At 30.4% G+C, this 18,203-nt stretch overlaps 1 protein-coding gene across 1 annotated transcript; it reads left to right on the top strand.

Annotated features, from left to right (window-relative positions):
• The first annotated feature begins 2,948 nt into the window (after positions 1 to 2,948).
• On the top strand, positions 2,949 to 4,055 carry LOC108465741 (RING-H2 finger protein ATL70-like). Its single transcript, XM_017766122.2, has one exon. The coding sequence runs from the start codon at positions 3,232 to 3,234 to the stop codon at positions 3,739 to 3,741; it is 510 nt and encodes a 169-aa protein (XP_017621611.1). The 5' UTR covers positions 2,949 to 3,231; the 3' UTR covers positions 3,742 to 4,055.
• The last annotated feature ends 14,148 nt before the right edge of the window (positions 4,056 to 18,203 follow it).

Genomic DNA, 18,203 nt, shown 5'->3' with positions numbered 1-18,203 from the left:
TAGTTATATGAAAATAAAACAAAATGAAAATGAAAATGTTAACTGAATATATATCTTTTAAGAGAAATGAAATTGTAATGTTATTTATACGAAAATAATGTCCGAATGAATTAGGTTAGACCCTTCCAATTATACTAGCTCCTATTCACCTATAAATAGCATCAAATAGAAATCATTAGTGAACAAAGGTTTGCATCAAAGAACAGCAATGCAAATTTTTTACACATTATTTTCGTTTTAATTTCTAAATATTTTCGATTTATTAGAATTTAACATGTCTTTATAATTTTAAATATTGTTCCTAATGTTACTGCTTTGTGCACACTACTCCTAATATCAATGCTTTTTGTAATTTTTAGGTTAATTTCTTATTTTTGAAAAATCTTCAGAGAGACAAATCTGAATCTTCTTCAGAGCTGTTTATTTCAGGGATTTAAATCATGAACTCAGTTAATTTTGATAAATAATTTGTATTCTTTTGCTAATTTTTTCACTCTATAATATTAATTAATATTTATTCATGTCATAATATTATAAATTTCCCCATTACTTAGTACATGGAAAACAATGGGATTAGTATTTAATTATTAAAAGTAAAAATGTTAAACTAATCCCATATTTAATTATGTAATATTGATTTACTTGAATTTTTAATCAGATCTTAATAATTGTTTGTGACGCAAAGGAGCTAAAATAAATAAAGGTTTTCAAATTTTAGGGTTTGTTTTCCTATTCATATGCCACATTTTAATTAAATTTTGTTTTTATTTTAAATAGCATGCCTCTCCGTTTAGATCATAATATTAAAATTTAAACAAAATTAATTGACTACAACCTTCCAATGCACATAATCTTATTGGCAGGTTTAATTTAGTTATTGGTTCTAAATCTAACTTAAATCAATTATCAAAATCTCATCAAATTAATTACCCTTTATATAATAATATAAAAGGCTTATATAAATTTTAGTAAAATCAACTCATATCTTTTTTGATTGTATATCTTAGTATATAATATAAATAGATTACATTAGGATCCCTCAAAAGTAATTTTGCTTGATTTAATCTTTATTCGGATCATAAAAAAGATGCATTCAAATAATTAAGATGTGTTGGGTCAAACAAAGTAAATTTTTAGCAGATAAAATTTGTTGTAAGTGATTGAAAGATGTTTTGAGATATTTGAGCCAAATTTAAATTTTAGAATCGGCATTATTACGAGAATTTTATTTAAATATCACCTCTAATCCAAATAAGACTAAACTCAAACAAATCATAATTAGATGAAAATAATAAAGTTACACCACCGCTATGCACAAGTGGTTGCAGCTAGATGAAAATTGAAATCTAACGCTTCAAAATTGTCTCGTGAGGAAATGGAAGTCTTCTCGTGAAGAATACATAACAAAGATTTCATATATGACTTGATCAAGCCTGCCTTACTTGTGGTTAGAACACTTCCAACCCAACGAAGCTTTAACCCATTAAATTATAGGACCAATGGCAAGTTTCACTAATTATTTGTAGCACCACAGATTTTCTTTTCCTCTTTTTTGGATCAATATAGTCAGGTCATATATCCCACTATTTAAGGAATTCTATCAGATTGGGATATTTTGTTATTGCAAATTGCATTGTATCAAAAAAAACAATTCTAAGTTGGGAACTGATTCATATGCTCAAACTGGATATAGAATGCATGTAGAGAAGGTTGAAGATTAGCCTATTCATACAAATGCCAGCCAAATTCCAGAGAATATGAACTCAACTTTGATATATGATTACGGTGAGAGTTAGCTGAAACCAGCCTAGCCTACCACTTGGATTTGCAGCTAATCTTATTTATGTTTAGTGACATTCAAATTTCAAGTGGAATACAGAGGCAATGATTCCATGCCTAATAATTTATGATTGGAGAGAACTGGGCTAACAACCATCCATTTCAATTTCCTTACTATGAAAGTGAAAATGGGAATTCACAAATCATACTTTAAATTGCAATCATATCTGTTTTCACTTGTGTCGTGGTTGTAGATGCATCTTATTTTGGTCATTGTGATAATTGGAATCGTGTGTGTGTGTTTTTTTTTTACTTATAAAAATGGTCATGAGAAAATAAATCTATATGCATACTATTTATGATGGTGAACTTACCGCAAATGATCACATTTCAATTACGATAAATAGAATTAAAACAATAAATTTATGGTTTATATTAAATGTTTATAGTTGTAATAATATTGTTTCTAAAATTTAAAATAATATTCTTTTTAAGAGTACAATATGCCTTACAAAAATAAACGTTAAAAGAAAAAAAATTCCAACTTTTATTTTATTAAATAATGAAAGAAAAGGAATTTAATTATTATAATATTTTCAAGTATATATTTTTATAAAATAGTTTATATAAAAGATTAAGAAAAGTATTTTAATGTTATTTTTATTTTCCTTTCCTAACTTTCTCTTAGGGTAAATAAAATGAAGTATTTCGATTTAAAAAAATCATATTTAAGATTCATAGTTGTCTTCCTCAACAATGTTATCTCTAAAATTAATTTGTATCCGTACATTATCATCATATCCGTAGTTAAACTATAATTTTAGTCCTTTTCAAAAAAAATTATAGTTGAATATAGTTTTTTTAATATAAAATTTATGGCGTAGAGCACAGCGAAAACTTTTAATTTTACTTAGGACCCATGACACAAAATTCCCACTTCACCGTTTCTTTTCTCTCCCTTCAGTCGCATCCTGTGGGTTGTTTTGGGATTAAAATAACATAGCAGCAGTAATCAGCAACTTCTATTGCAAAAAGATTGTAGATATGTTTAGTTGGAAGAAAATGGAGACGTTAACTCAAATCCAACGATCCTAAACCACAAGGATATTACATACCTTACAACCTCAACCGTTGACTTCTCAACAGTTTCAGATAAGCCATTACTCCCTCATATACATGTACAATCTTCAAGCATAATGAATTCACATGTATGTATGTATGTATGCATGCATATCCTTTTCTTTACTTAAACAATAAGTACAGCTTCCCTTAATTAAAACTCCACCAGTTTTTCCCTCTCTCTCTCTCATGGCTACCGTTGACTTTTTAAAACTTTGAAAAACTACCTCTAATAACCCATTTCCTTGGCCACATCCATGGCTGACCAAACCCTTCTTTTCTTCTCTCCATTCCTTTTCTGTTTGTCTTCTCCTTCCATTCTTCCATTGGATCATGAACTCCACGTCCGACGCTAATGATGGACTTCTCGGATCCAACAACATTGGTGGGTTTGGATATGGCATCGGAGTTTCTGTTGGAATCCTCCTGCTTATCACCACCATCACCTTGGCTTCCTACTTCTGCACCCGGACTCAACCGCCGCAGGGAGCACCGGCCAGGAGGACCAGACAAGAGCCTAATATTGATCCCGACAGCTTCGTTGTCGATGTAGGCCTCGATGAGGAAACCATAAAGAGCTACCCGAAGCTGCTTTACTCTGAGGCGAAGCTCCAGAAGAAAGATTCTACAGCTTCATGTTGTTCCATATGCTTGGCGGATTACAAGAGCACTGACATGCTTAGGCTGCTGCCTGACTGCAACCATCTTTTCCATCTCAAGTGTGTTGACCCTTGGTTGCGGTTGAACCCAACATGTCCGGTTTGCCGGACATCTCCCATCCCAACGCCCTTGTCCACGCCTCTTGCTGAGGTGGTTCCATTGTCAACCAGACAAGGTGGTTGATGTCAAGAAAAACTGTTGTTTCTACATATTTGCTCACTTCTCTCTTCTCAGTCATTATAATTCAGTCAATGTAAAATTGTTACTCGATCCACAAGACGAGATCTTTCCGTAGTAAAAGGTATTTATGCTTCTGCTTCTTTTCTGTGTGGATTTTGCATTGTAATTGAGATGATTTGTTATTGATACAAATACAAGATAGTTGTAGGAATTATCAGTGTAGGACGAAACCTCAGTGGCTGATGTTTGTTTGTAAATTGCATGCCAAGGAGAATCTTTCTAGAATGAGAAAAAGACAAGATCTATACTTTGTTTCAGATCTTAATCTGATGACGAACAGAAATTAAACCAAGTTCTATAACACTGTCCTTTAAAACCTCAATTCTCCCAATCCAAGTAGCAGAAAGTTTGGAGAGAATGGATTACTGGTCTGTCTGCAACTGGGGAATACTATAACAACTAAATTACAGATCCCAAAAATTCTAAGTTCAAATGTTCCATCTTATATTAGGTAGCTTGTGTTGCTTAGATGATATAAGGCATAAAGATTTTTCTCGCACTCTCAAATCACTTAAAATGGATCATTTAAAATAGATTACTTACATTAATTAAAAAGAAAAATTATCTACAAAACTAATTAAACCTTTACATGTTATGACAATGTAGGTAGATGCCACATTAGTAAAATTTAAAAGCTTAAAAAAGATAAAAATTAAAATAATTTTTTTATAAAATTAAAATGCTAAAAAAAAATCATTATCCTTTAAATCAACCGGATCTAACTTAATTTCTTGCTAACCCACTATAATAAAGTTGAACAACAATTTGGGGTTTGTATGTGATGAGTGGCAATTTCTAGTTTTGGTAAAGCATGTCTAGTCTTGAGAAATTAAGGTATACCTCAGCTCGCATTTATGTCTTCAAATTGCTTTTTTTTCTTCAAGACTAGTTGCTTTTATTTATTTATTTATTTATTTTTTTCAATAAGGAAAAGGGTTGTGACATACTTGATGTGAACAAAAAGTTAAAACAAAGCAACTCATTTGTCCCTACATCGATATCCAGTTGGCTGGTAGTCTTGTTTTTAGTGCACGTCATCTTTGTGTGTGTGTTTTTTTACTTAATTGCAATAAATATGTGTCGGTACAAATTTAGATTGGTTATTGAATTTATTCTTTTACGAATTTAAATACTTTAATTATTATTTAAGTTAAATTAAAAAATGTAAATATTTTATCAAAAAGTATTTATATTAACTCTTAAATATTAATAATGGAATAATAATTATTATATTATCAGTAGAGTTTTTAGATTATACAAATAAAATTAAGAGTAGACAAATGTAAATATAGTAAAATATTTAAAAAAATGACACTAACAATTTTTAAAATTATTTGTAAAATAAAAATTATACTATCAGTGCATCAAATATTAACTTATTAATTATTTTAATTCACTTTGCTTTTACACATAAAAGATTCAATTCAAGTAATAAATATCTAAATTTTATTTTTAAAATAATGGATTTGAATTAAAATATTTGATTATCTTCTATAAATTTTAGATTTTATTTTAAAATTATTTTATAACTTTTAAATGTAGATATCTAGCAAATTCAAATATTTAACAGATATTTTAATTAATTTATATTTAAATTTTGGAGAAACTTTGCGAATTCAAATTTTACAAAAATTGCAAAAAACCAATCCCTTACTAGGGACAGTACTACGCGAACAATGAAAGGCCCCAATTCCCTCCTACATTTTTGGGATTAAACGCTTTTTAGTTGTTGAAATTGAGCAAATTCAATTCTGTTTTTGATGTTTTAAAAATTAAATTAGTGGTTGAATTGTTTTGATTATCTATTTAATAATATTTAATAATTAAAATAATTCAACTGTTTCTTTGTCTTTTAACTTTTAGTTTTTTTACCAATTATGAGTGATTCGCTTAAAAACTAGTTTAAATCACCTATCTAATCCAATTCCAACAACACTATTTTCTTTTCTGATTTCTTCCCCTCCTCTACTTAATGCTTGAGGCAACATACGGCTTCCAGATAAGTAGTTGTTTGCAAGTTCGGTGGACATGTATTAATATTATAAGATAAATGTGTAGTTAACTTTTTGAATGAGCTAACAAAGTAATATTCTTAAGCTTATTTATGGAATATAAAAAAAGAAATTCAAAATTCGTGTCTAATACGAGTCATTTAATCAAGTCCCAAGAGATAACTCTCAAATTAACACCAAAATAATTAAAAGAAAACCCATGTGCAGTAACATTACAGGGAGTATTGAACTCAATTGGATATGCATGTATCAAAATTTTTAATACAAATCTCGTCATGTTTACTGTTTTGAACGTTAACTAGTGTTGGACCTGCATCATTAAATATATTATATTCTAACATTCATCTTGGATCTTCAACGTCGGCTTTTGTCATTGCATCTTTAAATTAAAAGAACAAAAAAAAAAAAACATGAAAAGCTCCAAATCAGGCGTGACAACGGAAATTTTAATGTATAAGAAATAGAAGAATTGTCCCAAAGTCAGTGATGAGTGATGACTTTATAAGGAGAAAGCAGGTAACATGCCAAATAGAGTTTTAGAAAGGAATGCTCTCGACTCTCAACCTTTCGCAATAAATATTAGGACATAATCACTCGATTATAAAAAAAAAAAAAATTTAAAAATTTAAATATTTTCATTATATAATTCGATTATTTTGAATACTTCCGTTAAACAGAAATTGAACATTACATTTTTCTTTTAAATTTTGATTTTCTACGTAACACATATCATTATAATTTATTAAAAAATTATCATTTTTATCCCAAACTTTTAATTTAATTTAAATAAGATATAACCCTAACAAAATTGGGACATTTGCTAGGGGTGGAGTTCTGGGCATCTGATTTTTTAGAAAGTTGTATCCGATTTCCAGTTCTTTTCTCTTGCTTCATCCATCTCATTTGTTCTTGTCTACACTATTTGCTCGGTGTATTACCCCTGCAAAATTTCCCAACAAAATATATCCATCAATCACAACCACTCAAATCAATGAATATTTTCCATCTTTACTAAATAATTAGTATTACGTTTCACAGATAAACACAAATTAATGAACATAAAAAAAACGAATAATAAACAATTAACCTGTACATGAATATATCAGAATTATATTCACCAATATATATATATATAATCAGAATTACGAAGCGTTTTGCGACAAAGAAAGCAGACATCAAGATAGTGCGCCTCATATTGATCCGCTTGACCAGAGTAATAATATTAACCCGACATGATTCAGTGCTATTGATTTACAACGAAACAACACAAAGGAGAATCAATAAAGAGTGGCTATGCCTGTGAAGGGGGAAAGAGTAATTGAAGCTTGGACACCAGTCCCTTCAATGCCCCAACTTTTGCCCCCACTCCATAGACGGCCACTTGGTAGACCAAATAAAAACAGAAGAAAGGGTGCCCAAAACTCCACTCCTAGCAAATGTCCCAAATCTTTTAGGGCTATACCTCATTTAAATCAAATTAAAAGTTTAGGGATTAAAATTATAATTTTTTAATGAATTACAATGACATGAATTTTATTGCTTATTACGTGGAAAATCATAATTTAAAAGAAAAAATGTCATATTGGTTTTCTGTTTGAGATTTTAACAGTAGTGATTAAAATGATCGAACTATGTAGCATGGATGCTTAAATTGTAAACTTCTTATTTCTGATGTCTAAAATGAAATTTTTTTATACTTAGGTGACTATCTATATAATTTACCCTAAATTTTAAACCAAAGATAATACTAGTTTTTACTTTTGGCCCCACGGTTACTTGGGTGTTTATTTACTATAAATAATATTTAGATTGTTATTTTTAATGTTTAACTAAACATTGTTGTTAGTCTCATATCAAAATAAAATTATATTTATTTAATAATTAAATAAAAATCTTTAAAAATCTTAAATACATTTAAAAATAATAAATTAATTAATCATATAATAATTAAACAAAAAGAATTAAAATATACTTTAAAATCTTTTTCACAAATATGATAATTTTTTTTGAAGATAGTATGATAATTTCTTTTGTTACAAGTTAAAACTAAAATTTATCAATACTATTATATGAGCTTTTAACTGAGTTGGTGTTATTTTCAATTGAATCATAAATTTAATCACATACAAAATGTCATTTCATAATTAAAATAACTTAATTATTCGAGGGTACTTTAGTCTTTTACTAAAAAACTAAAAAAATTGCATACCGGGTTTAAACCCAAACCAATTGAGTTAGTAAAATATTTAATTTACCATCCAACTAAAGTTTTATTATAATATTTTTATACATTTTAATTTTATCATACACACTTTATTACTTCTATTAATTGTATATATTAATAATGTATTTTATTGAGTTGGTGCCACAAATTAACTTGATACAGACTCAATATTGATGACAACATAATGATAAACACTTTAATCTATTTTTAAATTTAAATATCGTACATGTTTCATATGTTATTATTATAGTTTCAAAATATATATTTCATTATTTATTGCATGTTATTTTTAAACACACTTTGGTGTCTTATATTTGTGGTTTTCACAAGTATACATGTATGATAGAATTTCTAATAAATATAAAGTTGGAATATAAAATATTGAACATTTATAAGAAAATAAAACTAGTTGTTTGCATGTATTTATAATTTTTCACAAAAATTAAATGAAAATATATGTTGAGGATTAATTTCTTTGAGAAATTTTTTTGAAGTATTGTTCATTTGGCAATTGACTGATCTCTCAACAACCAAAAGGTATTGTCATTACATCAAGATTTTGTCCCCCACCTCAACCGAGAGCCGTGTATGGTTCACGAAAAAGGGTGCCTCCCCTGGTGGTGATACGAGAATACAACCTATGAGACTCAAGGGAAAAGTGTCAATATAAGGTGTGATATTAGTACTCTAAGTTATAGTCTATTGATTGAGTGTTCGCTTTCCTTGAGAATAATTTAGGTTCAAATAATTGTTGTACCAAAAAAATAGGGTGTGATAATAGTTATGCATAGCAATTGATCACACGAGAACTCAAACCACTTACCTGCAACCATGATGCCATATCCCCTAAGTGGTGACCTATACTTCATAAGCCAATGGTTCAAACCCTACAAAAGTTGAGATGTTCACGTTCCCTTGGTGAGTGATTGTACAGTATACCTAAGTACAATCTATTTCGTAACGACTGACTCTCGATAGAGACAAAAGACAAAATCCCAACATGACCTGAAGATAATATTAATCATTGTTGGAAGACTCAACCAACTATCCAATAAATGGCACTTTAAAATTTTCTTCAAAAGGATTAACCTTTTAACTTGATTAAAATAAATATGTTAATGAACTACTTCCAAAATAAAAAACATATAAGAAGTGAATGAAATGGGCCTAAGAAAAACTATATTAATAATTGGTAAGCAAAATTTAAACATAAGAAAAGAATAAAATCTATGACTATAGTTCCTCTCACATCTCCGCATGAAATGATAGTTTCAATTTTTTATTAGTAAATTAAATATAAGAAACAAATTTGGACTAATTTCTATAAAATATATCACAACAGTTATTTTTTAAAAATTATAAATACTATTATCACAAGCATATACAAGGGTAGGCACGAGCCTTGTGCTCCTTATACGGTGAGGTTGGATTTTGACTTCCAAATCATTAATAATTTCATTTAGATCCCTTTTAGTATTGTTATTATCTTTGGTATGAGTATTATTTTCTCTATATATTTTAATCGATGAGTTACGATAAATTAATTATAATTGGTAATTTTAATTCTTTATATGATTTGTTTGTAGGAAAAATTTTTTTTTATTTTAACAGAAAAAAAAACTGACTCATTCAGTATTTTCAGTTTCAATTTAATCAATTGAGGTAATTTGGTCATTTTGGACCTCAGTTTAATCAGTTAATTTGTCTGGTTATCAATTTTTAAATCACGAAATTGAACCAACCGAAAAATTAATTTATTTTATATTAATTTTAAATTATTTAAAATATGTTTATATTTTATAATATATAATAGATAAATAACTATATAAACCCAACTCAATAACCCAAGGTCGGTTAATCAAAAAACTAATCAAATAGGCTAAATCAAAGTTAGTTCGACTTGGTCGGTTTTCTCAACTAATTTTGGTCGAGCTAGTTTTCTCATGTTAAAGTTGGTTAAATCGGTTTGAAAAAAAAGAAAAAAAAATCGAATGAACCGACTGATTAAGTTAATTGCTCTCTTCTACTTGTTTGTGGCAAAAAGTAGGGGTTAACATTCAACCAAATTGAGTGAAAAAATTCGAGTTAGTCAAGTTGATGAGTCTTATTTTATCTTCTTAACTCGATTTGAAATTTTTTTGAATCAAGTAAACTTGTTTTAGTTTAATTAAAAAATTAAACATATCAAATTAAAATCGTTTTACAATATAACTAATTCGTCATAGAGCACAAGATTCAAAACCATATATATTTGAAAATTCTTTCAAAGCAAATTAAAATAAGAGGAAAAAAGATACTTTAATATGATAAACATAAGTCGGTAATTTACTTGTTTAGGTCCTCAAAATTATTGTTTTGGAAAATTTGCTAACTTTTTTAATATATTCTTTAGAATGTTTTTAATTTTTATAATTTAAAAAATAAAATTTAGAATTTTTATAAATATTTTAAATTTTTGGAAATTATTTTGATTTTTAAAATCTTTGTTGAGAGGATCAATTTGCTCATTTTTTGAAATTGACAGTGATCAAAGGGCTACGCACACCAATATGTTATTGAGTTATTCAAATTGTAAATTTTAACTCGATTTGAACATGAAAAGTTGAAATAATTATTTGAGTTGACTCGAACAACTTGATTCTATTAACTCGAAATTTAAAAAAGCTTGATTTAAAAAATGTTCTTTTTTGCTTGTTTTGAAAAAGTTTTGTTTTTTACTAGAATTTTTACTTATCTTTTTTTAAAGTTTGTATTAATTATTTTTATTTTATGTCCAACTATTTTAACACATATGTATTAAATAAGAATTTTACTCTTATCATTACACTAATAATAAAATGTAGCATAAATGCATTACTTTAACACTTTAAAATCCTACATTTTATCTCAATCTATTATAAAATTCCTAGCTTCATTCTAAGCTATTATCGAAAAGGTTTTTAAGAAGTAAATACCCAAGATATTCAAGCTCAAAGCAATTGTATATATCTTCATGTTGGTGTTACAGGACTAGAACTTTAGTTTCACAATCTTTACAGCATTAGGTTATTCTTTCACTTCAAATATGTCTAAGTCAGCTTAACTCTTGAAATTGAGAATTCTCTTGAAACTCTCTAAGGCACCAACGCAAAACGGAAGCAACTCAATAAAAGAACTCGAAAGAAGAGAAAAGCCACATTAAAGCAAAAGCATAAGAGTTTGAGTGAATGCTCTCAAAGAATTCTATTACTCAAGAATGAAGTGAATACAATGAGAGGGATAGGCCTGTATTCATAGTTGAGCTTTCCTAAATTCAGTACATATTAAAGTACATCAATGGCCAAGATTAAAAGCAATCTACAAAATCTGTTAGAATTAAGTGACCCAAATTCTTATTTAAATAAAATACGATGGAAAATAAAATAAAAGTAAAATCCATATAGAACTAGACTTCTTTTATTTTATTTTAGAATAAGGTTTTTAAACCTTATTAAACTCCATCTATTTTATATTGATTAGGATAAGGTGTTTCAATCCTACTAGAATATGGCTTTGCAAGCCTATAAATAGACATAGTCTATTCCTCTTATATTTGAGTAAAAATTTTTCGACATAGTGAATTTTCTTCTCCTCTCGCCTGTGGTTTTTTCCGAAAGGGTTTCCATGTAAAATTTATGTGTTCTTTATTTTATTTATTTTATTCTATTTTATTTTTCACAAAATGGTATCGAGCTTCCGGGTTATTCATCTCGATCACGGTAATGGCGTCTTTGAAGTATGAAATTCATTGTTGGATCGCAACACCGATTTGCGTTGTGGCAAATTAATATGCAAGCGCTTCTTGCAGATGGATCTAGAGGATGCCCTGCTAGGATAGATAAGATGCCTTCGACATTAATGATGAAGAGAAGAAGCGTAAGGATCGAAAGGCATTAACACAATTACATCGCATTTGTCCAACGAAATTTTGCGGGATGTGATGAAAGAGAAAACCGCCATTGCATTATGGAAGAGGCTAGAACAAATATGTATGTCGAAAACTCTAACAAGCAAGTTGCATATGAAGCGGCGTCTTTATGCTCATCGTTTGGAGGAAGGTGCGTCAGACACGAACACTTAATGTGTTTAAAGAAATTCTCTTAAACTTGGAGGCCATGGAGGTTCAAGATGATAAGGAAGATCTAGGGTTGATTCTACTTTGTTCGTTGCCCGTCTTATTCAACCTTTAGAGACACGATTTTATATAGCCATGAGTCTCTCACAGTTGATGAGGTTTATGATTCTTTAACCTCGTATGATAAGATGAAGCATCTTGTGGTTAAACCCAACTCTCAGGGAGAGGGTCTCATTGTTCGTGGGAGACAAGACCGGAATGTTGATGATGATCGTGGTAGAACACAGGAACGGAATCCTCGTGGTAAATCTAAGGGTAGATCGAAATCTTCAAACAGAGGTAAAACTTGCAACTTCTGCAAGAAGAAAGGGCACATTAAATCTGAGTGCTATAAGCTACAAAATAAGATTAAAAGGAGGCTGCGAATCAAAAGGAAAACAACGGAAAATTCGGTGAAGTGATGTTGTAGAAGACTACGCGATGGTGAACTTCTAGTTGCTTCATCAATGATTCTAAAGTGGCGAGGTGGATACTTGATTCAGTGCACCTTCCACATGAGTCCCAATCGGGATTGGTTTACAACTTATGAAACAAGATCTCAAGGTGTTGTTTTGATGGGAAATAATGCTTCATGTAAAATCGCAGTGTTGGAACAATTAAAGTTAAGATGTTTGATGGAGTTGTCGAACACTTAGTGACGTGCGGCATGTTCCGAATTGAAAAGAAATTTAATTTCGTTGAGTACTCTTGATTCAAAAGGGCAGATACACAATGAAAGTGGGGTTTTAAAGATTTCAAAGGGTCCTTTGTTGTGATGAAAGGGCAAAGAAAGATTGCCAAGTTATATGTTTTCTGTGGTTCTCTCATATCGGTGATGCAATTGTCGCTTCCTCTTCCTTGTCGATGATGATATTACTAAACTTTGGCATATCGCCTAGGGCATATGAGTGAGAATGGCATGGCGAATTAAGCAAAGAGGACTTCTTAATGGGCAAGGAATTTGCAAACCGAATTTCTGTGAGCACTTGTGTTTTGGGAAGCAAAGAGAGTTCGATTCACTAGAGGAATCCATAACACGAAGGAAACGTTGGAGTATATCCATTCGATCTGTGGGGCCGTCCGAGTGCCTTCGAGAGGTGGAGCTAATTATATGCTAACCTTTATTGATGATTTTTCCGAAAAAGTTTGGGCGTTCTTCCCAAGCGAAAAGCGATGTGTTTTCCACATTTAAGTCTTGAAAAATTATGATTGAAAAAGCAGACGGAAAACAGATAAAATACCTCCGTATGCACAATGGCTTAGAGTTACGCTCGATGAGTTTAATAGATTGTGCAAGTCGGAGGGATCATGAGACACTTGACGTTCGTCATACTCCACAAAAAACGGCGTTGCGAAGCGAATGAACGAACGATCATGGAGAAGGTTCGATGTATGTTGTCAAATGCCAACTTACGAAGTCATTTTGGGCGAAAGACCTCTCTGCATGTTTTTGATCAACCGATCTCCATCCGTTGCCATTGAGAAAAGACTCACAAGAGGTATGGTCCGTAATCCCGCTAATTATTCTGATTTAAAGATTTTGGGTGTCCTGCGTATGCTCATGTTGATAATGGAAAATTGGAACCGAGATCCATTAAATGCGTTTTTCTTGGTTATAAAGTGGTGTAAAAGGCTATAAGTTATGGTGTCCTGAAAATAGAAAAGTTGTGATTAGCGAGAGATGTTGTTTTGATGAAACCGCTATGCTACCTAACTTATCTCTTAAAGACTCTTCCAATAAAGAAAACCAAAAGCGGTGGAGCATCGATTAATACGAATCAACTCCTCAAGCCAAGACAAAAATTGAGAATAGAGTTGCTTCTTCACCGCAATACTCTATCGCCAAAAACAGGACAAGAAGAGAAATTAAACCTCCAAAGAAGTATGCCGAGGTTGATCTAGTTGCTTATGCTTTAAATGTGGTGAAGATATAGATGCGAATCAAGAGCCATTTAATTATTCGAGGCGATTAGTGTGAAGACTCGAAAAGTGGATGTTTGCTATGCAAGAGGAGATGGAATCACTCCACAAAAACAGAACATGGGATCTTGTAAAACTTCCTAAAGGTAAAAAGGTCATTCGTTGTAAATGGGTGTTTAAAAGAAAGAAGGGACTCTAGGAGTTGAAGAACCCGGATATAAAGCAAGGCTTGTTGCAAAGGGTTACTGATCAAATTCGAGTGGACTTCACAGATGTGTTCTCTCCAGGTTGTTAAGCATAGTTCGATTCGAGCTTTGCTTGGTATTGTGGCTATGCATGATTTGGAGCTTGAGCAGTTAGATGTAAAACGCATTTTGCATGGAGAACTTGAGGAAGATATTTACATGCAACAACCAGAGGGTTTTATAGTCTCGAAAAAGAGGACTATGTTTGCTTGTTTGAAAAAGTCCCTTTACGGTTTGAAACATCACCAAGACAAGGGGTACAAGAGGTTTGATTCCTTTATGACTTCTCATGATTTCAAAAGAAGTAGTTTTGACAGTTGTGTCTACTTTAAGAAAAATAGTGATGGTTCATTTGTGTATCTACTTCTTTATGTTGATGACATGTTGATAGCGACAAAAGATAAAGAGAGATAAGAAATGTTAAAGCCCAACTAAGTGAAGAATTTGAGATGAAAGATTTAGGACCAGAAAAGAAGATACTTGGTATGGAGATTCTCGAGAGATAGAAAAGCAAGTAAATTGTACCTAAGTCGGAAGGGGTACATTGAGAAAGTTCTTTGCGTGTTCAATATGCAGAGTGCTAAGCTTCATTAGTACTCCTTTAGCAACCATTTCGGACTTTCATCGGCCTTATCTCTTCAATCGATAATGAGATTGAGTACATGTCACATGTTCCATACTCTAGTGCGAGAGGATCTCTCATGTATGCTATGGTTTGTTCACGTCCGGTTTATCATATGCGATCGGTGCTTAGCGAGATACATGGCGAATCTCGGTAAAGAACACCGGAAAGCGATTCATGGATTTTAAGATACTTACGAGGCACTACTAATGTTTGCTTACAGTTTGGAAGAACTAAAGATGGAGTTATAAGGTATGTTGATGCTGATTTTCTTGGAGACCTTGATAGAAGAAGATCTCTCACGAGTTACGTCTTTACAATCGGAGGTTGTGCAATTAGTTGGAAAGCCACTTTGCAAACTACGATCGCTTTGTCTACCACTGAAGCTGAGTACATGGCGATTCTCGAGGCTTGTAAAGAAGCTATTTGGTTGAAGGGACTATTTAGTGAACTCAATGAAGACCTTCAAATCAAGACAAGATTTTGTGACAATCAGTGCCATCTTTCTTACAAAAGATCAAATGTTTCATGAGAGAACAAAACACATTGATATTCGGTATCATTTTGTTCGTGATATTATTGCTCGTGGTGATATTGTTGTGAGCAAAATTAGCACTCATGAAAATCCTGCAGATATGATGACTAAGTCACTTCCTATAACCAAGTTTGAGCATTGCTTAGACTTGGTTGGTGTTCATTGTTGAAGTTAAACCCTTAAGGGTTTTTTGGAAGAGATGAAGAACTTGTTTATTGAAAGTTCGCGATGAAGAACTTGTTCATTGAGAATTTGTGTCAAGGTGGAGATTGTTAGAATTAAGTGACCCAAATTCTTATTTAAATAAAATACGATGGAAAATAAAATAAAAGTAAAATCCATATAGAACTAGACTTCTTTTATTTTATTTTAGAATAAGGTTTTAAACCTTATTAAACTCCATCTATTTTATATTGATTAGGATAAGGTGTTTCAATCCTACTAGAATATGGCTTTGCAAGCCTATAAATAGACATAGTCTATTCCTCTTGTATTTGAGTAAAAATTTTTCGACATAGTGAATTTTCTTCTCCTCTGCCCGTGGTTTTTTTCCCGAAAGGGTTTCCACGTAAAATTTATGTGTTCTTTATTTTTATTTATTTTATTCTATTTTATTTTTCACAAAATCAAATCACTAAGATTTATAGAATCAAATCTTTTAAGATTGCATATCTTCGAAGATTACTTCCCATACTTGCCATGCTTTGTAGATGAATTTTCAATCTCTCCAAGTAGCGGGTCTATCCTGTTGGGCCATGTGACCCTTTGCGAACAAGATGAATCATTCAAATGTGCAATAATTGCGGATTACCTTGTGCAACCCGTAACACTGGCATGGAGTTGGATCAACTTATTTAAAATGTACTTTCAATTTATTCCCAATGTTTAATTTTAGGGTAAATTATCTAGTTACTCATCATATTATTACCGAGTTTATGTTTTAGTCACCAAATTATAAAAATATTCATTTATTATTTTTATCATTTGTTTCTGTTTTGGTTACCTTTCGTTAACAGAAATGATGACCTAACCTCTTTTAATTGGCATAATTACATATGTAGTCCTTAACTCTTACACATTCTATTAATTTAAACTTAGTTCTAATTAATTCAACAAATTTAACCCTCTATATTTATAAATTTCATCATTTTGTAACATGTTAAGGCAAAGGCTGCATAATTATCCATTTTTAAACCTTTGAATTTAGACATATTTTTTTGACTATTTGAAAGAAAAGCTTCATGACTACAATGTTTAATGAAAAGGGCCATGACTATAACATAAAAAAAAAAAAGAAAGAAGCAAACAAACAGAAAATTTCCTTTCAAAAGACTTTCTCCACAAACAATTATGATCACTATTTTAATTGCACTATTTAATTATTATAAATCACTAATTTAATTATTAACTTAAATACTAAAATATATTTTTATAATAATAATTATTAGATAATTATTTGATTTACATGAGGTAGAGTTTTTCAAGCAGTGTTAAGAGATTGATAAGTACTCTTAATTAATATTTAAAAAACTAATATTTGTCCTTGCTTGTGTAACATATTTATTGTTTTAAAATAAAAATAAAAAATATATAGCATATAACATATTTCATATAAATAATGTATAATATATAAAATAAATAATATTTTATAAGCTAAAGAAGTTGCAAAAGAAAGAGAAGAGAATAAGAGTGAATTTGATTTGAGGGTTTTTCTTGTAGGTGATGAGAATTGAGGGAGAAGAAGAATGATTGATTACGATCGAGGTAGGGAAAGTGGTTGTGACGTAGATTAGGTGGCGACAGAGGCAACAAAAGAGGTTATTGTAGTAGCGACATCATTAAAAAAGGATAACAATAGCGACGACGAGAACAATAATATGAAACAACAAACACAAGGGGTCAATGAGAAGTTAGATGTCACAACGCTAGGAAAGCGACAATTAGGGACGAGGAGAATATGACCAAATTAATATAAATTGTAAATGTGAATGGTTAAAATTGTTGGATTATTTAGAAATAGGATTAAATTAATAGAATGTATAAGTGTTAATGACTAAATGTGTAATTATACCAAATAAAAAAAGTACTTTGTCATTTCCGTTAATGATTTAACGAAGTGTGGCTAAAACATAAACAAATGATAACATTAGTGATGAAAATAAAAATTTTGATAGTTTGATGACCAAAATAGAACACGTTAATAGTTGGGTGATTATTTAGTAAGTTTATATTTTGGAAACTCAAAATGTTACAAAATGGTCATTAAACTATTTGAAAGTTTTTATTTAAGTCATTAAACTATCTGAAAGTTTTTATTTAAATCATTAGGCTATTAAATGTTTTTTTTTTTAAGGTTAGGCTAGAAAGCTCCAAACAATAGTTCAACAATCGATATAGTAGATTAGTACTCATCAACGAGTAAAAAAAACATAACTTAGATCCAAGCCAATTTAACGGTCAGTGTCAGAGATTAAAGAAGAAAGATGTTCCAATTTTAGTTCGTAGATTCATGATGTTTAAATTTATTTTATGAAAAAAAAACTAATTTGTGAAAAAGAATTGAAATGAGAGCTTTCGATTCGATTAGTGCTGTGGGTGCAAATAGAGAATGCCAGATAAATAACGATTTTAATAGCCTAAAGACATAAATAAAATATTAAATATTTTAATAACTATTTTGTAATTTTTTTAATGTTGAGTAATTATACTACAAAT

The sequence above is a fragment of the Gossypium arboreum genome, chromosome 9 (assembly GCF_025698485.1).
Source record: "Gossypium arboreum isolate Shixiya-1 chromosome 9, ASM2569848v2, whole genome shotgun sequence".
In the NCBI taxonomy this organism is placed as follows: domain Eukaryota; kingdom Viridiplantae; phylum Streptophyta; class Magnoliopsida; order Malvales; family Malvaceae; genus Gossypium; species Gossypium arboreum.
Note: the sequence above shows the minus strand (reverse complement) of the source record. Positions and strands in the feature narration are given on the sequence as shown.